At 40.0% G+C, this 17,339-nt stretch overlaps 1 protein-coding gene across 9 annotated transcripts in view; it reads left to right on the top strand.

Annotated features, from left to right (window-relative positions):
* The window catches only part of EHMT1 (euchromatic histone lysine methyltransferase 1), a 199,794-nt gene that overhangs the window by 35,748 nt on the left and 146,707 nt on the right, over positions 1-17,339 (top strand). For 4 of the 9 annotated variants that reach the window (XM_077467942.1, XM_077467944.1, XM_077467985.1 and 1 more), the window contains exons 2-3: positions 14,141-14,210; positions 16,549-17,060. In XM_077467942.1, coding sequence (XP_077324068.1) covers positions 16,560-17,060 — 501 coding nt within the window. In that variant the 5' untranslated portion in view covers positions 14,141-14,210; positions 16,549-16,559. Of the gene's footprint in view, positions 1-10,576; positions 10,883-14,140; positions 14,211-16,548; positions 17,061-17,339 lie in introns of those variants that run through there. The other 5 variants (XM_077467962.1, XM_077467956.1, XM_077467969.1 and 2 more) reach the window with 3 other exon arrangements.

Here is a 17,339-nt window from a genome sequence, read left to right as displayed (position 1 = left end):
AAGGTATTGCTTGCTATATTTATGGTGGAACTGGTTTATGTTAAATACTTGGGACCAGCAATGAAGTACATGACAGAGCTGTCTCCTGTATGATTCAGCTCAGTAAGAGATATATATCTATCTCTCTATCTCTATCTATCTCCTATCTCTCTCCCTCTCTCTCTCCCTCTCCCTCTATCTCGATCTCTCTATCTCTCTATCTCTCTATCTCTCTATCTCTCTATCTCTCTATCTCTCTATCTCTCTCTCTCTCTATCTCTCTATCTCTCTATCTCTCTATCTCTCTATCTCTCTATCTCTCTCTCTCTCTATCTCTCTATCTCTCTATCTCTCTATCTCTCTATCTCTCTATCTCTCTCTCTCTCTATCTCTCTATCTCTCTATCTCTCTATCTCTCTATCTCTCTATCTCTCTCTCTCTCTATCTCTCTATCTCTCTCTCTATCTCTCTATCTCTCTATCTCTCTATCTCTCTATCTCTCTCTCTATCTCTCTATCTCTCTATCTCTCTATCTCTCTCTCTATCTCTCTATCTCTCTATCTCTCTATCTCTCTATCTCTCTCTCTCTCTATCTCTCTATCTCTCTATCTCTCTCTCTATCTCTCTATCTCTCTATCTCTCTCTCTATCTCTCTCTCTATCTCTCTCTATATCTCTCTCTATATCTCTCTCTATATCTCTCTCTATATCTCTCTCTATATCTCTCTCTATATCTCTATATCTCTATATCTCTCTCTATATCTCTATATCTCTCTCTATATCTCTATATCTCTCTCTATATCTCTCTCTATATCTCTATATCTCTCTCTATATCTCTATATCTCTCTCTATATCTCTATATCTCTCTCTATATCTCTATATCTCTCTCTATATCTCTATATCTCTCTCTATATCTCTATATCTCTCTCTATATCTCTCTCTATATCTCTATATCTCTCTCTATATCTCTATATCTCTCTCTATATCTCTCTATATCTCTCTCTATATCTCTCTCTATATCTCTATATCTCTCTCTATATCTCTATATCTCTCTCTATATCTCTATATCTCTCTCTATATCTCTATATCTCTCTCTATATCTCTATATCTCTCTCTATATCTCTCTCTATATATCTCTCTCTATATCTCTCTCTATATCTCTCTCTATATCTCTCTCTATATCTCTCTCTATATCTCTATATCTCTCTCTATATCTCTCTCTATATCTCTCTCTATATCTCTCTCTATATCTCTCTCTATATCTCTATATCTCTCTCTATATCTCTATATCTCTCTCTATATCTCTATATCTCTCTCTATATCTCTATATCTCTCTCTATATCTCTATATCTCTCTCTATATCTCTATATCTCTCTCTATATCTCTATATCTCTCTCTATATCTCTCTATATCTCTCTCTATATCTCTCTATATCTCTCTCTATATCTCTCTATATCTCTCTCTATATCTCTCTATATCTCTCTCTATATCTCTCTCTATATCTCTCTATATCTCTATATCTCTCTCTATATCTCTCTATATCTCTATATCTCTCTCTATATCTCTATATCTCTCTCTATATCTCTCTCTATATCTCTCTCTATATCTCTCTCTATATCTCTCTCTATATCTCTCTCTATATCTCTCTCTATATCTCTCTCTATATCTCTCTCTATATCTCTCTCTATATCTCTCTCTATATCTCTCTCTATATCTCTCTCTATATCTCTCTCTATATCTCTCTCTATATCTCTCTCTATATCTCTCTCTATATCTCTCTCTATATCTCTCTCTATATCTCTCTCTATATCTCTCTCTATATCTCTATATCTCTCTCTATATCTCTCTCTATATCTCTCTCTATATCTCTCTCTATATCTCTATATCTCTCTCTATATCTCTATATCTCTCTCTATATCTCTATATCTCTCTCTATATCTCTATATCTCTCTCTATATCTCTATATCTCTCTCTATATCTCTATATCTCTCTCTATATCTCTATATCTCTCTCTATATCTCTCTATATCTCTCTCTATATCTCTCTATATCTCTCTCTATATCTCTCTATATCTCTCTCTATATCTCTCTATATCTCTCTCTATATCTCTCTCTATATCTCTCTATATCTCTATATCTCTCTCTATATCTCTCTATATCTCTATATCTCTCTATATCTCTATATCTCTCTCTATATCTCTCTCTATATCTCTCTCTATATCTCTCTCTATATCTCTCTCTATATCTCTCTCTATATCTCTCTCTATATCTCTCTCTATATCTCTCTCTATATCTCTCTCTATATCTCTCTCTATATCTCTCTCTATATCTCTCTCTATATCTCTCTCTATATCTCTCTCTATATCTCTCTCTATATCTCTATATCTCTCTCTCTCTATCTCTATATCTCTATATCTCTATATCTCTCTCTCTCTATCTCTATATCTCTCTCTCTCTATCTCTATATCTCTCTCTCTCTATCTCTATATCTCTCTCTCTCTATCTCTCTCTCGGAACAGGGAAGGGGTTTGCTGCACAAACAATGCTCAGCCCGAAACGTCACCTGAATTATACCTGATGTGATATAAATTTTATCAATAAATTTACTTTTGTTTGTGCAGCAATCCCTTTTCTGCTTTTTTATATTGAGTCTTTGGGGACAGACTCGATTGCTGGCACACCTGTTTCACTGACCGTGTGTGCATCTCACCTACTACTTTTTTATATATATTTATTATTAAAAAATTTTTTTTTTAACTTTAGTGCTTTGTCTTGCCTGGAAATGAATGGCTTGCTTTATACCTTTTTTGTAGCACAGATTATTATCCAGATATTTCCAGGAGAAGCTGCTGAGATGAGCACAGGTTGCTCTGTAGAAGAGCTTGGGGCTGCAGTAATTGTCGGATTGAAGGTGCCTCTTGAAGACCATGAGGTGATTTCAGGCTGTGAGATGGCTGCCGATCTCAGCTCTGTTAAATGGTTTCCATGGCCCATGTCTGATCAGTAGAGGGAGCTCCGTCATTCAGACATTGCAGACTGTCAGCTCAAAATGTCTGATCTGTCTACCAGGCCATAGCACTTCTACATACAGGTACAGTCAGTCTGCCTGTCTGCCATCTTGCTCCTGTCTCTTTGTGTTCATCGCAATCTTCTCTTATAAGCTCCAGCACAAAGGAGTAGGAGGGGGGGGATAGAAAACATGGAAGCTGTAACAGGCCTGGATGTCAAGTCCTGTACTGTACTTATTATAGTTTACTGTGAGAGCTCTGACATGAATGTGACATATGTTTACACTAAATCCTGCTTTGTTGTGCAAAGATTCCAGTAGATGTGGTAGTTATAGACTACGCTATCAATGTTAAAAATGAACCTGCTGCCGAAAAAAAAAAAAAAAGTCACAGATCTCCTCTTCCGACCTATTTTGAAGCCTTTTCTGGAAGGCTGTTGGATCTTTGAAGACCGTGTGCTCAGTATTTTTTTTTTTTCCTTCTATTGAATGTTCTTTGGTCTTTTTAACAGAGTAACATTTTTATTTTGGTCTCCAGATATAAACGTATGAAGATGTACTAAGCTTGCCGAAGCTTAGTAATATACTAGACAAAGTGGACAAAGCTTAGTAATATACTGGACAAAGCTTAGTAATATACTGGACAAAGTGGCTACCAATACAGGCATGTTGGCCGGTGGGGCACTGTCTGTCATTTCATATTTTATCTTCTGCATGAGGTTTTGTATTTCTTTTTTTTTTTTTTTTTTTTTTATTGCTAAGGGGAAAAAAAATGTAAGCAGGTGAAACAAGTTAAAAAGTAAACATTTTTATTTATCTTTTTATATGAATCCTATTGAGTTGAGTTTGTAATGAAAAACTTGTTAGTCCCCTGGATATATGCAAATATAGAAAAATAGAATGATTGAGCATGAAAACCACTCTGGTTTATATTTTACACAAAAGTACCACATTGATATTTCTATTTTTTTTTCAGCTTTTTTCCTGTTTAATCTCCCCATCCCCCCCAGGCATTATCAAAAATCATTTTTTATAGCTTCTTTAGGGTTTCTCTTGTGTGTTCACAAGGGGGTCTACTCCCCACGGGTTTTAAGGCAAAGAAAGAAATTTCCCCTAGGAGGTCGTTTCCTATTCACGCTGCATAATACCCATTTCTTCCTTAGTTTGCTGTAAGGCAGGATTACCTGCATTAATCTACACATGTAGGCTTTATAAGAGTCTTGATTTATTTTTTATTTTTTTATATATAAAACAACTTGAACACTGGAAGCGATTTTATTTTTATTTATTTATTTTTTTTATTATTATTTTTTCCCCATTTATTAGTATTTTAAAGCCATTTTAAAAATATTCCTAGACTGCTTTTGCCTTTTGACATTGTGGTAATTGAGGGTTTTACTTCATAGAAGAATTAGTAATAAAACTTCACAACTATCCATGTAGATATCGAGCAATCGCCCAGCGGGATTCATTTATGCAATTTTTGGTAATAACTGTGCCTTGTATTTGTTGACTCTTAACTGGAAAATGACAGCCGGGATCTGATTGGTGGTCACAAGCAAATACATATCGGGTTTATGAGAGTGAGGCCCACTCTCATTTTTGAAAGAAGATATTACAAATGTTATGTTAGGTCTGGACACTTGGGTTCCAGCAGTAGAAAATGGCCTTGGGTTGGAGAAAGTGACACATTTTAGATGCACCTCTTTAGTATTAAAGATTTCCAGTTCCACCCAATCGCTTTGCAAGGTATTTTTGATTTATTTTTTTTTTATTAAGGTATATACAGACACACATATAAACCATTAAAAGGGTATCCTTGGCAGCCGCCAGGACCCTCAGCGACCAACATGGCCGTTACTAACATACCATATACACCCTGGCTAACCTAGATCTCCGGCTATGCGTAAAGCCATATCTCCCCCCCCCAACCCCTCCAACTCAGTTCGCTACCCACCATTCAAGATGAAAAATTGACCCCCGCAACTGCAGGGGTATACTCATAGTTTACACATCCTGCAGAGTATTGTGACCACGGCCATTATCTTATTATACCACGCTCCATATTGGCATCCAAAGAGCCTACCAACCACCCTCAGACCCACCCCTGTTTATCCCAGGAGAGTGCCTGTGGGCCTCAACCCCTTGCTCATTTAGGCTGCATTCACACCTGAGCATAGCGTTTTCAAGCAGATGTTGCGCCGTTTTTTTACCGCGCTTTGCCGCGATTTTGTGCAAGGCAAAAGGTCACCAATGTTAAAAGAAGAAAAACACCCAAATCTGCTCAATTTGAGCGACAAAAAAGGGTCCGGAACTTTTTTGAGCTTCAGGCGACATGGAGTGGAGATGTGAACCGTCTCCATTGAGAATAATAGATTTTTTTTTCTCCTCTAGCGTTTTGTAGCTTCAGGCTTCAAGCTACAAAACGCTCCGGTGTGAATGGGGTCTTGTATAATACACCCAGAGAGGAAGTAGGAGACAGTTTATCCTACCGTCGTATCGGAGGCAACCCAAGTCTGCCAAATCTTAGTAAACTTTTTGCTTTGCAAGGTATTTAAATTGGCTGCATCGCTGTATCCTGAACCAGCAGTTGTGCATTATTTTTATTTTTTGAACAATATACTAAATATTTTAGTTTGCAGTAGTTCTGTATTCGCTGTTTGTTTTTTTAGGGGTTGTACTGCTGGAGCTAGAGATAGACATGGTAATAAATATGCACAGACTTAAAATGTAGGCGAAATATAATCTACATTCTATACAGCTTGGTTTTGGATTAGAGAAGTTTGTCAATCTGAAAAGCTGTCTGTGAGAGTAGTTGCTGTTTTGAGAAGTTATTGTTTAAGGTTTAGAAGCTGGTTGTGTGAGTATGGCTGGTCATCAAGTCTGTAAACATTGCACAGGAGAAATGGCCGTGTGTTATTTGAGCATGCTCAGGAGAGGCCTGTAGGGGGAGGTGGTTGATGATCTAATTCATTGCAATCCTAAGGAATAAAGGGGGGGAAAAAAAAAAGGCCAGGCATGATTTTAATGACAGAGCAGAAGACTTCAGGGACTGCTTGACTAGGCCGAAGCCTGTGTTTTCACACCTGGGGACACTGGTGCTCTCTCTGTTTTGCTGTATCCTTTTTGTAGAAGGCTTCAAGGCCTGGCTGGAAAGAGTTTTGTTAGGCCAAGACTGTTGATTTGATCACAGCTCCTGATTCTTAGGAGCCAACAAATGTAAGTGTGGTGTGTGCTTTTTTTTTTTTGTGTGATACCTCTGTGGAATCGAGCAATTATCTATCATGATCATCTGCATTTAATGTGCCTAGACTTGCTTGCAGTTGGCTGTGAAGACTGGAAAGGAGACCAAGTTCTGTAGCATTATCTGAATTTCATGTTGATATTGAAGCCTTCTAGATTGATCAGAGCCTGGCCCCCCCAACTGTTTTTGACACATCGGTTTTAAGAACCTGCTTTTCATTACTTGCCTAGTAGTTCTTATATGAAGGTATTTTATTTTTGTCATTCTGTGCATTGATTAAACCTGCTTTGTCTACATCTGAATGACACAAGTGATTAAGTAGAAATCCTTGTGGAATTTTGATGTTTTTTAAAAGCCCATGTCTACCGATTTGAGAGTGTCCATCGATGAGCTAGTCTTTCAGAAGATTAAATAGATTTTCAACTGAACAATTGCAACATACTCCTTTTTATAAAACACTGATTGCTTCTTGGATTCGGAAATAATGGTCAAATCCAATTTTCAATTTATTTTTATTTACCGTATTTATCGGCGTATAACACGCACCCCAAGTTTAGGAGGGAATTTTAAGGAAAAAAACTTTTAGGAGGGAAGTTTGAGGGGAAAAAAAAAACTTACATTTATATGCCCATCAGTGTCATCTGCAGCCTTGTCCACCATTGCAGCCTTGTCTATTTTATTTGCTATTTGTTTTTTATTTTTTAAAAATGCCACCACCGAGATGCAGTCGGATGTGTATCTCGGCGGCGTGCGGTAGTTCTCGGCGGGCCTTCGGCTCTTCTCGCCAGCTTTCGGCCATTATCAGCAGCTTTCGGCTGCCGAGAATGGCCGGAGGCGGCCGAAAGCTGCCCGAGAATGGCCGGAGGCGGCCGAAAGCCGCCCGAGAATGGCCGGAGGCGGCCGAAAGCCGCCCGAGAATGGCCGGAGGCGGCCGAAAGCCGCCCGAGAATGGCCGGAGGCGGCCGAAAGCCGCCCGAGAATGGCCGGAGGCGGCCGAAAGCCGCCCGAGAATGGCCGGAGGCGGCCGAAAGCCGCCCGAGAATGGCCGGAGGCGGCCGAAAGCCGCCCGAGAATGGCCGGAGGCGGCCGAAAGCCGCCCGAGAATGGCCGGAGGCGGCCGAAAGCCGCCCAGAGGCTCAGAATTTCGGGGGATCGGCGTATAACACGCACCCACGATTTTCCCCTGCTTTTAAGGGGAAAAAAGTGCGTGTTATACACCGATAAATACGGTATTTTTTTTATTTTTTTTTTAGAACTAAAGTCTAAAAGGTGTTTGCTGCTATTCAAAGCGCCATAAGCAACTTTGCTTCTAGAGAAGTGTTTTACCTGTAGAAGCAACTAATGTTATCCTATGTTTCCATTCGCAATAGGTCGTTTAGAGGCATTTTTAAAGCTCAGTGTTTGGAGGCAGAAAGATGAAGAAAAACCTTTTGGTTTTTGTATTTTTGAGAGTTTTTTTTTTTTTTTTTTTCTGGCTGAAAAAAAAAAATGCTAAAGGGTCCTAAATGCTAGTGTGCAGGGACCCTAAGGCTGCTTTCACACTGAGGCGTTGATGGTAAAGGACCGCTATTTTTAGCGCCACTTTACTGTCGTTTTTGCGGAGGTTTTCGGCTGCTAGCGGCCTTTTAAGCCGCGTTAGCGGGCGAAAAAAAAGTATTAAAACAGCCTGCAAAGTGCCATTTCCATGGGCAGGAGCGGTGGAGGGGGTATATATCTTATGCGTGGAGAAACATCTCATCACATTGACTTCTCCTCCAATTTTGTATGCTGATCTATTGTGAACTTCATGTAGATGTAAAAACCACATACTGTATAGTCCAGCTGCAACCAGACTTATTTATGTATTTATTTTTTGACAATATCCCTGTGACTTACCTTCTGTCCTCCCTTGTCCAGTCGTTTGAGGTTCACAGACAGCAGTAGAAACCTTACAGAGGTGTTAAGATTACTCTACTCTATTCAAAAGTTCAAAAGAAATCCAATGTTGAGCTTTCATGCAATGATCATTCTTTGAAGAGCATGTATTTTAGATGAAACTGAAAGAAATGGCAGAATTTATGGTGTTGACAACTTTCTACCATTGCCTGTGCTACAGCACTCATATTAAAGTGGCGTTAGACCCAAAAAAGGAAACTTCAGAAAGTCTTCACTGCCGGTTTCCCTAACAATGAATGGCAGCGGCATCACCCTGACAGCCAATCCGAAAATCGCCTGGGGCGCCGACATCGCGGGCTCCCTGGACAGGTAAGTGTCCATATATTAAAAGTCAGCAGTTGCAGTTTTTGTTGCTGCTGACTTTTTTATTTTTTTCCCCCCCAGGCGGAACTCCTCTTTATATAATGCAGAATACAAACAGTCTAACATTGTGAAAATCCCAATAGGAGCAGAAGCACAAAGATGACCTTAGTTGACTGTCTTCATCTAATCAGCAGGTTGATGGTTGTATTCCATAGCTTAAAGTTCTTGGCATTTGATGTGTTGAACACAAATGTCCACTGTGGTAAGACTCGATTTGATTGTGGTAAGTGACCCACAATCAATCTATTGATGGATATGCAACTTTCTCTAGTGCCCAACAACACTGTTCTGTTGTGGTGCATTGAGGATACAAATGTGATCACTTATCTTGAGTATTGTTGGGAAATTATAGCCAATGCTTTGGGGTTCATTCACTTGCCAACACCCTGCGCTGTGTTAGGGTGATATTCAGAATAAACAACACCGCAATGTAATCATGATTCATTAGCACAAAGCTGTGTTGTGAAAAGGCCCTTAAAGTCTTAGCAATGGAGTGTGTATATGTGTGTGTGGGGAAAAAAAAAAAAATATATATATATATATTATATTTATTATGTATGTGTGTGTGTGTGTGTGTGTATATATATATATATATATATATATATATATATATATATATATATATATATATATATATATATATATATATATATATATATAATGAAAATGTATGTGTGTGGTCAGCTTCTGGATTCAATAGCTTTGAATAAGCAGGCACTGAAATGATGTGTAGGGAGTTTCTCAGTTCTATAACGGACCCGGACCCCTTGATTTCTCAGTACGAATATTGTCAGATCAGCTCTGTAACTGACCTTTCAATTCCTTGATATGAGTGTTATCAGATCCGGGCCATAAGTAGGGCTGCAACGAACGATTATTTTCATAATCGATTAGTTGACCGATTATTATTTGTATTAATCGGTTAATAACCTTAAAAAAAAGGGTGGTGTCTTATTTAGTTAATATGTAAAGTTTAAAAAAAGGCAATTTATTCTTAAATATCTCTATATGCGGTGGTAAATATAAATAACCAATTATATGGTTAGGGAGTAAAATATCTAATCCACTCTGAGAATAACAGACAGAAGAGATATACTGTATATATTAGAGGGGATATATACTGTATATACTATTAGAGGAGAGATACTGTATATACTATTAGGGGAGATATACTGTATATACTATTAGGGGAGATATACTGTATATACTATTAGGGGAGATATACTGTATATACTATTAGGGGAGATATACTGTATATACTATTAGGGGAGATGTACTGTATATACTATTAGAGGGTAAATATAATCAGACTCATTAACTTTAACCCCATTTTGTTATTGGCCGACTAATCGATTATGAAAATGGTAATCGATTAACTTCATAATCGATTAGTTGTTTCAGCCCTAGCCATAAGTATTACTTAATATCTCAATATGATTATTATCAGATCCGGTCTGTAAAGGACACTGATTTCCCGGTACGGTGTTGTCAGAAAGTTCTATAATTGACCCTTCAGTTTCTTTTCAGACAAGTCCTGAAACTGATCTTTCAATTTCTTCGACCCGTCAGAACAGATCGGTACTTCACCTTTTGGATTAGGACTGTAAATGACCCTTTTTGATTTTCCTGTACGCGTTTTGCCATATTGCTCTATAGCTGAGAGAGGACAATATCTCTTCATCTTCTTATAGCTTCCAATCGTTTAGAAGCCAAAACAGTCCTCTAAGAAACTGGGGCCAAATTTTTCCTCATCGGGTAAAAATAAAACCCATCGGATAATATACATTTTCAGGGAAGGAAAAACTATCCACAGTTATTTATAATTGTGGATATCCTTTTTCAGGGATAACATTTGTATAATTGATAGTGATGGGCAATTTTTCTTAAATGTATCTTTCTGAAACACTTTGAGAATCGGATTATTTCTCCATCCTGTTACTATTTTCTCTGAAGTCTTCAGCCCATTTATTTTCCTGATCAGTACTGTCTGCTCTGGTTTTGTTGTGTGTGTGCTAATGACCCTGGTGGACTTTAGATTTTACTCATTGTATTTGTTCTGGCTTCTTGGTTTAGTTGTAGGATACTTTGGGTTAAATTGTGTCAGCATGTCGCTGAATTATGTGATACAAGCTAGCAGCCTACTCTCTCTAGCATTGTCTTAATGTGACTTCCTCTACACATTGTGTCAGAACACGAGGCAGCACTGAAGGAAAAGGCTCCATGCTTTGCAGCTTGCATTTTTTGTGTCCCTTCTTCCCTCCACTTCAAGATTTAGAACGGCAGGCCACCCTCTCAGCTGTTCTTTGACCATGGAAGCCCGTTGTGAGCCTTGAGCTGTAGCCAGCAAGTACAGAAGGTCTGCTAACGCTTCGTTCAGTGGGAGGAAGGTAGTGAGGACTCTTATTGTGAAAGCAGACGGTGTTCTGCAGTTGGCTTTTGTTGGGTCTGAGCTGTCAGCAGACATATTTGCTGGGTGGGGGTTGGGCTGACCCACAAAGCAGCTTATACTGGCCCTTTGGAAAGGAATTAGTGTGGGATTTTTTTGCTTTTTGGGGGGGTGAATAAAAGTCTTGCTTTACAAAATAAAGTTGAGATGAGCTATATTCTATTTGTTGCTGTCAGCTGCAGCAGTATGTTGAGGAAGGCTGGGTCATTTGTGTACAGACTATGACATTTGAATATGTATGTAGTGTTTAGGCTTGGAGGGTAGACTTATAAACTTGTTTCATGTTTTGAACAATGCAGGTGATGGTGTTTTCATCCTCCCTTTTCATAAATGGCCAGCTTTTCTCCTATAACATGCATGAATGCATCTATGTATCCATGTATAACAAACATATGGTTGTTGGATCTTTTTATTTGTATTTTTAAGTCACAGAAGTAAAAGAGAGCTCTGCTCATGTCAACGGGCTGGCGTAAGGTAATGATTGGTTAGGCTGGAGGGTTTTTATTTAATTATTTAAAATTTTATTTTTTATTTGTTTTTTTCCTTAGTGCAGCAAAACCTTCAGCCTTTACAACCACCTTTACAACCACTCTTAAAGTATTTGTGAAGAACAGAAAGCAATGCAAAGAGAATGGGATACCGTTTAACATAAGTACATGGTACAACAGGCGCATATTGGGTATATGATATGTTGGGGTAAAGCACATTTTAATATAGTTGTAAAACCCAAGGCTCGATCTCACCTGCCTGCACATTAAACGGGCTGTTTTTAGTGCGCAGGCTCGTGTCTACTGTGTCGGGGGCCGTGCCTGGCTATAAAATGCAAGTATTGACTTAACTTTATTGCAACCTCTTTTATGTGCCCTGATGTGATATGGACAAGCCCTGATAATAGTAAAAAAAAAAAAAAAAAAAAAAAAAAAATTACATATTCTTTGTTATGCGTTGGACTGCATATCAATAATCTATGCCTTCGGTTGGTTTGTAAATAAAGAGATTTGTAGATTGGCAATTGTAAGGAGAGCTCTGTCCTTCCCCAGTGTATTGTTTTCCGGTAGTGAGCTCCAAGGAATGCATTGAGCCACGCAGAGAGTGTTCATATCTAATAAGTAAATATGGCTACCCCCATTTATATGTTTAATTTAAATTGTTTAGAGGATATTATTTTTTTCTGGCTTACTCTAAAAATGCTAGTTGTCTGATTGTGTGTGTGGCTTCAGTACCTGATTCACTGACCTGGAACAATTAAAGGGGTTGTAAAGGCAGAAGATTTTTTTTTTTATCTTAATACCTTCTATGCATTACGATAAAAACACTTCTGTGTGCAGCAGCCCCCCTAACACTTAGCTGAGGTCCCTCTATGTCCACGAGTGTCTCAGCTGTCCAAGATTCTCCTTCCTGATTGGGTTGGACACAGCAGCGGCGACATCAGCTCGGTGCTTTGCGGAGAGCCTGAGCCAGCCAATCGCTCCAGTGAGTGCTGGAGATGAGAGCAGAGGGCCGCTGACTGACAGTCGCCGCTCTCTGCTCAGAGTGGAGGGGGAGAACTGAGTGATCAGCGGTGTCAATTCTCACTACTGAACTGGTGGGCGACAGATGCAGCATCGGATCGATACGGCATCAACCTAGGTCAGTGATGGGGAACCTCGGCACCCCAGATGTTTTGGAACTACATTTCCCACGATGTTCAACCACACTGCAGAGTGCAAGAGCATCATGGGAAATAGTTCCAAAACATCTGGGGTGCCAAGGTTCACCATCACTGACCTAGGTGATTATAAATGTTGACTTTTATTTCCAAAGCCATGCTTCTCTGCCCAATGATCAGACATGGTCATAGGGAGGTCAGCAGTTGAAGCCTTCATGTCGTTATTACAATTTCCTTTAGTGTAAGTCATTCCCTGCTGCATGCTTCTATCAGGTCAGTGATTCACACAGAGGCATAAACACAAGAAAGAGGGTGCAGATTTTCTTAAAAGATGTAAATTTATTTGTAAAGCAGTTAAATTTAAACTCGCATATTCCACGAAAAGTATGGGCATTAAAATCAGATCGCATGATTCGCTCCGTCATTCTGTTCATCCAGTCCACAGTTGTCCGTTGCTCCTCTCTCTGCGTCTCCACTGTTTGAGTTAGAAATGCCGGCTACAGTGGACGCAGTGTATGTAGCGAAAGCGAGGCTTGGAACCATGTGGCAAGCGTGACGCGAGTGAATGACGTCACTTCCTGTCGACGCGTTTCCTGAGCGTGCAGGTCGCGATGGGTAGACGACCGCGCTCTTTCGTCAGGCCAATCCTCAATTTTTTCCTGTGTATGCATTATGTTTCTGTGAGGATTTTTCTCCTCCTTGATTGATATTATTTTTGGTGTTTTTTGCGCTTTTACTTGTCTTATATTCACACGGAGGCTACTAGGAGTTTAAGATGGACTCCAGCAATGGCAGCTTCTGTACTTTATAACGGTATACATTCCAAAAACAAGTTCTAGAAAGATCTTTGGCTTAACATGAGAGCTCAACATTATATCGGGCACTAATATTTTACCTGGGCATTTTAAAGATGGATATTTATGTAATATTTTCATTCTACTGGCAGGCAAAAATGCCAGCGCCTATAAACACAATCAAAAATGACTTTGTGTTGCTTTTTTGACTTGCATTATTAAACAGCTGTGATACTATCTAGAAGCTACCTGAAAGCTAGACTTGATAGGTCCTGAGGATTGATTCTGAGAAAAAAAAATGGGGTTGCCCATCGCAACCGGTTAACCTCCATCTTACTTTCACTGCAAGCTTGCTGCTTAGCTGCATTAGAAACATGAAACGGGTTGTTATGGAAAAGAACAATGCTATTTTTTAGACAGTTTGAGAATTATTTTAGGGGACTATAACCTGCAGAGTAAAATTTATTGTGCATCTTTAATGTTTCACAAATCCACGGCTGTACAAGTGTTGGTCTTGTATAGCTGAATTAGAGGAACATTCCTATACAGATTCAGGATTCATTTCAGAATACTTTTAATCCCAAAGGAAGTTACTATATGAAAAGGGCAGGTGGAAGCCAAGCAAAATCAAACCTAGTTTTAAATGTGTGAGCAAAATTCCAGCACCTTTAATCCAGGCTTGTGTGTGTTTTTTAACTTATTTTTGTTTTTGTTTTTTATTTGCAGCGTGTAAGCGCAGGCAAGGCAGAGTCTCGGAAGGATTTGCTGAAAGATATTACCAACAATAAGGAAGACGGTAGGTGGTCATCCATCTCATTCTTTTTTATGGCCCATTAAAATCACGGAAATAGATCAGTAGTCAGATTGAACTAACAACCTTAATTTTCCTGTTACCGCAATTGTGCAGTGTGCCTGAAAGGCAATATGCAGTCCAGTAGACATCAAAGTTAGAACCAGTGTACTTGGCGTAATGGTAATTGGTGGTAACAGACCTGGTTAGAAGCCATGTCTTCTCCCGGCAATAATTGCAGGTGAAATTTGTCAGGCTGGTTGTACCCAAGTTGATCGATTGATCAACTTGGTACATTCAGCCTGTCCATACCCAGTTCAAATCTCAGCCGGTTCCTGCTGGAGATTCGAACGCTCTATGGCCGGCATAAGTACTTGTAGTAAGAGGTGTGGGTGTTGCTCAGCAATGCCAGTGTAGAACTCTGCAGTGTGAGGGCAGGAAAAAGCAGAAAAAGATTTCCAGTTACAAATTATCGTATGCGATTTCCAGGTCGTGAAGATAAAAATGTGCAAGAATACAACTTGTTTTAAGTTGTTTTTGTATTTCAAGGATAAACTGAGGGCTGAGTCAGAGGCACAGGCTGATGATGTCACAACCGTCGAGGTCTCTGCTCGAAGCCAGAACACAGTGCGGTATGCTGTATGTAGCCTCAGCTACATACAGTTTATACAGAACATCCAGCGGCCTCACATATTCGTGAGGGACATAGTTCGTTTGGGCCAGCTTGGCCCAAATGAATTATTTAAAGTGGATCAAAGCTGGAGTTAAGCTTTAACATTTTGGGCTGGTTATCAGTTTTCTGTGTTTTTAAGAATACCTAAACCTCTATCTTTTGTGATTGACAAAGATCTGTGAATTATTGAACTACAAGTTCTGTTTGCCACAGCAGCAAGTAAACTTTTTTTTTTAGTTCTCAATGGAATAATTGTCCATTAATGCTTCTCTAGCAGAAAGCTTATACCTTGATACAGGTAGGGAGCAAGGAAGAGTCTTCAGGAGCCTGGCATTTCAACCATGACCTTTTGATCGTGAAGTTTTCAGGCTTGTGAAAAAAAATACTAAATGCACATTTTTTTTTCCCTTGCAAAAATATATATATTTTACATCACATTGATTTTCTTATTTCAGTAAACTTCCTGTTTATTGCACATTATGTTATAAAACCATTGCATTGCGAACAGGCTGCATTAAAAAACAATGGCTTCCTAAACACAAGTTGAATTTGCCTGCAGTAAAGCACATTCAATTTTATGTATGTTTAATTGACTTATCAGCCTGGTATGCTGTAATAAGCATGTTACCTTTATCGTCAGGTGTCATCGCCATTGGAAAGATCTTGTCAATCAAAAAATATACAACAATAAAAATATTTATTTTGAATGGTAGAGAAGGGTTATAGGCTCTTTTGTTCCTTTTGGGAAATGTGGTCAGTGGTCACCAGGACAGGAAGTGAAATCTCCCCAGGGATACTCAGAAGTTAAACCAGGCAGAAATTCAAGTTCTACCCCACGCTATCCACAAAAGAAAAAAAATAAGTTTTGACTGGAGGGGCACTATACTAATAAAATGGATTGATTGGGGCTGAAGTTCCAACAGGTGCATCAATTAGACGATACACTCTAAGACCACTTTCACACTGAGGCGCTTTTCAGGTGCTTTCACGCTCATGAAAACTTCTTTCCATTAAAATCAATGAACGCTTTCACACTGGGGCAGTTCGCTGGCAGGGCTGTGAAAAACTCCCCTCTCCATTGAAATTAATGTAAAGCGCTTCAAAAGCACCTGAAAAGCTCTTTCAAAGCGCTCAGTGTTTTTACTGGCAGTTTAGAAGCGTCTCAGTGTGAAAGTGGCCTAAGGCTCCTTTCACACGGGGAGGATCAGTGATGATCCGCCCCGTGGATATCCGCTTGCACAGCGGGGATCGCCGGAGCGATCTCCTCTGAGCAGGCAGAGGACAGGTCCGTCTCTGCACACTGCGCAGGGACGAACCTGTCACAGAGCCGCTCTTCCTTATGGAAGATTGGGTGACAATGGACCACAGTGTCCGTCGTCATCCGATCCGATGACGGATGGAAAAATAACTTTTTCCTCCGTCGCACTTTTTCGGATCGGAGCGGCTCGGATGTCAGCGGACATGTCACCGCTGACATCCGACGCTCCATAGTGCTCTATGGAGCATCCGTTCAGGTCCGCCTGAAAAACTGACAGGCGGACCTGAACGGATCGTCCGTGTGAAAGGACCCTTAGAGTCCCTTTTGACCAAACTTGCTAAGTATTGTTTTAGAAAGTAACTGCTTGCAGGCCAGTCTTCCCTTGTGTGTGAATAACATTGATTGTTTTTTAGTAGCTGATGCCATGGCCGGAGATGAAAATTCGCCGGAGCGAGTCAGTGATTCAAAAGGCTCTTGCGACAAGAGTGACTCAAAGGAGCACACACAAGATAACACCAATAATCCACATCCGGACTCAAATTACAAAACGTGTTGGGTGGCAGAAAACGGGATCTGTGAACGGGACACAGGAGACATCCGGCAACAGCACCCTTTGAAAGTTAACCCCACACAGACTTCAGTAGTAGGGAGCAACGGGTACATATTAAACAAATCTGTTGGCCTTCAGCAGCCTTTACGGACTTCTGGTTCCCCGCTGAGCGGGCATGCCGCAAAGACTTTGCCCGGAGCATCTAACAAAGCTAAGGCAGCCGCCAGTGCACATGTACCCCCGTCCCTTTCTCCAACACCACCACAAGCAGGTGATCAGGTCAGAGATGACAGCCCAAGCTCAACAGACTCAACTGCCCCAGACTTGAAAATACACAGAGCACGGAAAACCCTACCGAAGACTGGCTGCAGTTCGGTAAGACTGTCTTAGAAGCGTTGGAGTCATTTTTGCATAATTGCATCAACTTAGAATGTTGGGTTATAACTAAATAGGCATTTGAATTATTTTATTTTCTTACGTGTCAAAGGATTTGTATTTTCAGCCAAACTAGAAATGCATACGTTCTGTCACACTGCACAGTCGCAGAATGATGCCACTATGACATGTTTCAGCTCTACAGTTTTCTGTCTTTTATCTCCTTGTTGGACAGTGTGGTGATGCTGCATTGTCCAGAGGTGAAGCGGGAAGCTGCAC

The sequence above is a fragment of the Lithobates pipiens genome, unplaced genomic scaffold (assembly GCF_037356315.1).
Source record: "Lithobates pipiens isolate NorthernLeopardFrog02 unplaced genomic scaffold, aLitPip1_a1.2 Scaffold_11, whole genome shotgun sequence".
Taxonomy (NCBI): Eukaryota; Metazoa; Chordata; class Amphibia; order Anura; family Ranidae; genus Lithobates; species Lithobates pipiens.
Note: the sequence above shows the minus strand (reverse complement) of the source record. Positions and strands in the feature narration are given on the sequence as shown.